This window comes from Dipodomys ordii, unplaced genomic scaffold (assembly GCF_000151885.1).
Source record: "Dipodomys ordii isolate 6190 unplaced genomic scaffold, Dord_2.0 Scaffold12, whole genome shotgun sequence".
Lineage (NCBI taxonomy): Eukaryota > Metazoa > Chordata > Mammalia > Rodentia > Heteromyidae > Dipodomys > Dipodomys ordii.
Window position 1 is genome coordinate 3,434,546 of NW_012267228.1, and position 3,228 is coordinate 3,437,773.

At 59.8% G+C, this 3,228-nt stretch overlaps 1 protein-coding gene across 1 annotated transcript; it reads left to right on the forward strand.

The window, feature by feature from the left end:
* On the forward strand, positions 1-2,922 carry Rpusd3 (RNA pseudouridylate synthase domain containing 3; the record flags this gene model as incomplete). Its single annotated transcript, XM_013010347.1, has 8 exons — positions 1-40; positions 368-412; positions 501-594; positions 1,108-1,215; positions 1,301-1,385; positions 1,543-1,666; positions 1,862-2,001; positions 2,654-2,922. Coding segments are annotated over 8 exons (828 nt in total), but the record flags the coding sequence as incomplete, so codon positions are not given.
* Between the last annotated feature and the right edge of the window lie 306 nt (positions 2,923-3,228).

Genomic DNA, 3,228 nt, shown 5'->3' on the forward strand with positions numbered 1-3,228 from the left:
CTGCTGGACGCGCTGCGGGCGGCCCTGCTGCGCCGGGAAGGTGAGGCCCCGGGCCGGGCGTCGCCTCGGGGCTCTAGGAGCTAGCGATCTCTGCTGGGAGACGCTGTGGTGGCGAGGCACCCACCGGGGACTCAGACCTCTCGGTGGCATTCGAGACAGGACACTAAGGAGCCTAAGCCCTGTGAGACGTAGGACAGCAAGTGTAAAGGCCCTGCGGTGGCAGTGAGCCGGGCTTAGGAGAGGTGTCCACTGGGTTTACGCGCGGTTGGGGTTCACTGTGGGGTCACGTGCTGAGCTGCGTGGGAAGGTGCTTTGTAAACTCACGATTACTGTTGGCTTTTGCTGATGTTTGTGTAATATGTTTCAGGGCCTCTAGTGACATTGAACAAGCCAGCGGGGCTGCCCGTGTCAGGTAGGGGGTGTTGGGAGGTAATGAATGAGAGATGATGTCTCCGAGGGAGGGGTGGGGTGGGGATGAAGCTCTTTTTCCTCTTCTGTAGGAAAGCCAGGAGAGCTGACGTTGCAGTCAGTGCTGCCCGAACTGAGCCAGTCCCTGGGTACTGGGGAGCTCCACTTGGTGCGAGCACCTGGGAAGTAAGTGATGAGGGGGGGGGGAATGTAGAAAATTCACAGTGGAGCGCCTGCCTGTGGCACACACTTGGCAATCGGCGCTTCCTGGGAGCCAGGGCAAAATAAATAGAATGAACTACCCAGCCTTGTTGGCTCAGGAGGGGAAACCTTGTTTCTCAGGAGGCCTGTGTTACGGTTGTGGCATTACGGTTTGGTCTTGAGTGGAACAGTTTTCCTTCTAAGGGGTGTTTTTGTAGGGGGTTGGAGGGGAAGTGGGATTGGAGTTTAGGGCCTCGTGCTCTTGCTTGGCTTTCTCAAGTCTGGAGCTCTACCACTTGAGCCACATCTCCATGTCCAGCTTTTTTGCTAGCTAATTGGAGGTGGAGTCTTTTCTGTCTGGGGTGGCTTTGAACCAGGATCCTTGGATCTCTGCTTCTCAAATAGGATCACAGATATACGCCACCAGCCTGCAGCGCCTAGGGGTCCCATTTTGTGAGTGGGCCCACAGCACGTTGTGTGGTTTGTCCCTTCTTCCAGGGAGCCTTCCGGGCTTGTACTACTCTCCAGTTGTCCCCAGACAGCAAGCCACCTGCAGAAGTTCTTTACCCACTGTAGGAGGGCCCAGAGGCCCACAGCTACCTACTGGTGAGCGGAGTTCGGGGAGGCTGTGGGGGCAGCAGGGAGTGGGGGTCCCATGGGCCACCCTGTGACCTCTCGTGGCCTTTCTCAGTGCCGTCACTGATGGCATCCCGAGCCACTCTGAGGGGAAGATCCGCGTGGCCCTGGCCCTGGCACACACTGATGGCGTCAGCCAGGTGAGTCGGGCGGGGAAGGGGGCTCTCCAATTCTGCCACCTTCCAGAGGAGTCTGGGGAGGGAGATGGGGGGAGAGTGGCCCCCTGGGCCGGGCCGTCTTGTGGGGTGCAGCTCTCAGGTGGGTAGGAACCTTGTTCATGCTTGGCTGGCACCACAGGGGGTTCCTGTCAAGTGCCCATCCCGAAAGGACATCACGGAAGGCGTCAGGAGGACCCTCAGCCTCTTCCGTGTCATGGCCGCGGGCTCGGGCTGTGCCCTGGTGCAGCTGCAGCCACTGACAGGTGGGTTGGAGCTCTGGCCGGCTTTGGGGCACCGGCAGGAATGAGGACCGTCCTCCCGGTAGTTCAGCCAGCGCCACCGTCTCACCCTCCTGCCGGCCCCATGCCCCTCACTGCCCTTGTGCTTGGGGGAGGGGGAGGGACTCCACAGGGGAGGGGGGGAGAGGCTGTCCACCATGCTGCGTCTTCTTCGCCCAGCGTTTCCCGATCAGCTGCAGGTACACATGGTACTGCAGCTCTGCCCGGTGCTCGGGGACCACACGTACGCTGCGCGAGTGGGCACCGTCCTCGGCCAGCGCTTCCTCCTGCCAGCTGAGAATGCCAAGCCCCGGAGACAGGTGCCCAGGCCCCTGTGCCTGCTTCCTTCCAGCATGGGGTGTGGTCCGGGCGCCCTCCTGGCTTCCTGCGCTTACTCCCCGTCTAGCTGTGTGGCTTGGGCCCGTCCTGCCCACGTGGCAAGTGGGAGCCCTGAAGCAGAGGGACTTCCAACAGCCCTCCCTACGTCCGCCCCTCAAGTCTGGGGTGTGTGGGAGGGTATTTCTCAACGCTCTGACCTTGAGCCCAAAGTACCGAGGTGCACCCCCGCAGCGTGCAGTGGGATGAGTGGGAGAGGGTAGGGGCGGGCAGCCACACAGGGACCCCGCCAGTTGAGAGGGCACGCTCTGTGGACGAAGATTTCACCTGCTGACACTGCCATCCCGGGACTACAGGTGTCATCCCATGACCTTGTCCAGCGGCAAGAAGGGCTGGACGTGGTGTTTAGCTGTGTGGCCAGGAGGAAAGTGGTTTGGGAAGTTCCCAGCAAGCATCTGCTGCTGTGTGGGAATTAGTGTGCTCAGCCATGGAGAGTGTGTGTGTGTGTGTGTGTGTGTGTGTGTGTGTGTGTGTGTGTGTGTGTGTGTGTGTGTACACGACAGCCGCACATGGGGAGAGGGGCTGGCCTCACTTGCCCTCCGCGCTCCATCCGGCTGCCTTGGTTCTTCCGTTCAGGTCTTGGGTGACGCTCTGCTCCGCCGCCTCCGCCTCCCTCCCTCCCAGGCTGCCCAGCTGCCTCTGCACCTCCACCTGCACCGCCTTCTCCTCCCAGGCACCAGCCCCGCGGGCGCTCCTGCCGAGCTCCTGGCTCCCCTGCCCCCCTATTTCTCCAGGACTCTGCAGTGCCTGGGGCTCCCTGAGCCGTAGCCTTTCCACTGGTTTACTGTGTGGCGCTGGGCAAGTGGCTTCTCCGTGGACTTGAAATAATAAAAACTCCTACCTCACGCTCTGCTTTGGCGGATTTGCTGGTAAAACAGATACTTTCCGTGGCCTGTGGTTTGCTCAGTTGTATTTGGTGGCTTCCTTTGAAAGCTGACCATTTTAGTCATTTTTCCCCCCCTCCTTTTGGTGCCAGTCCTGGGGCTTGAATTTGGGGTCTGGGTACTGAGTTTTGTTGCTCAAGGCTAGTGCCTTACTACTTGAGTTTTTTTTTAACCACTTTTGGTTTTTTGGTGTTTCCTTGGGGATGTGTCTTATGGACTGTCTTGCCCTAGCTGGCTTTTTGAAATGTGACCTTCAGATCTCAGCCT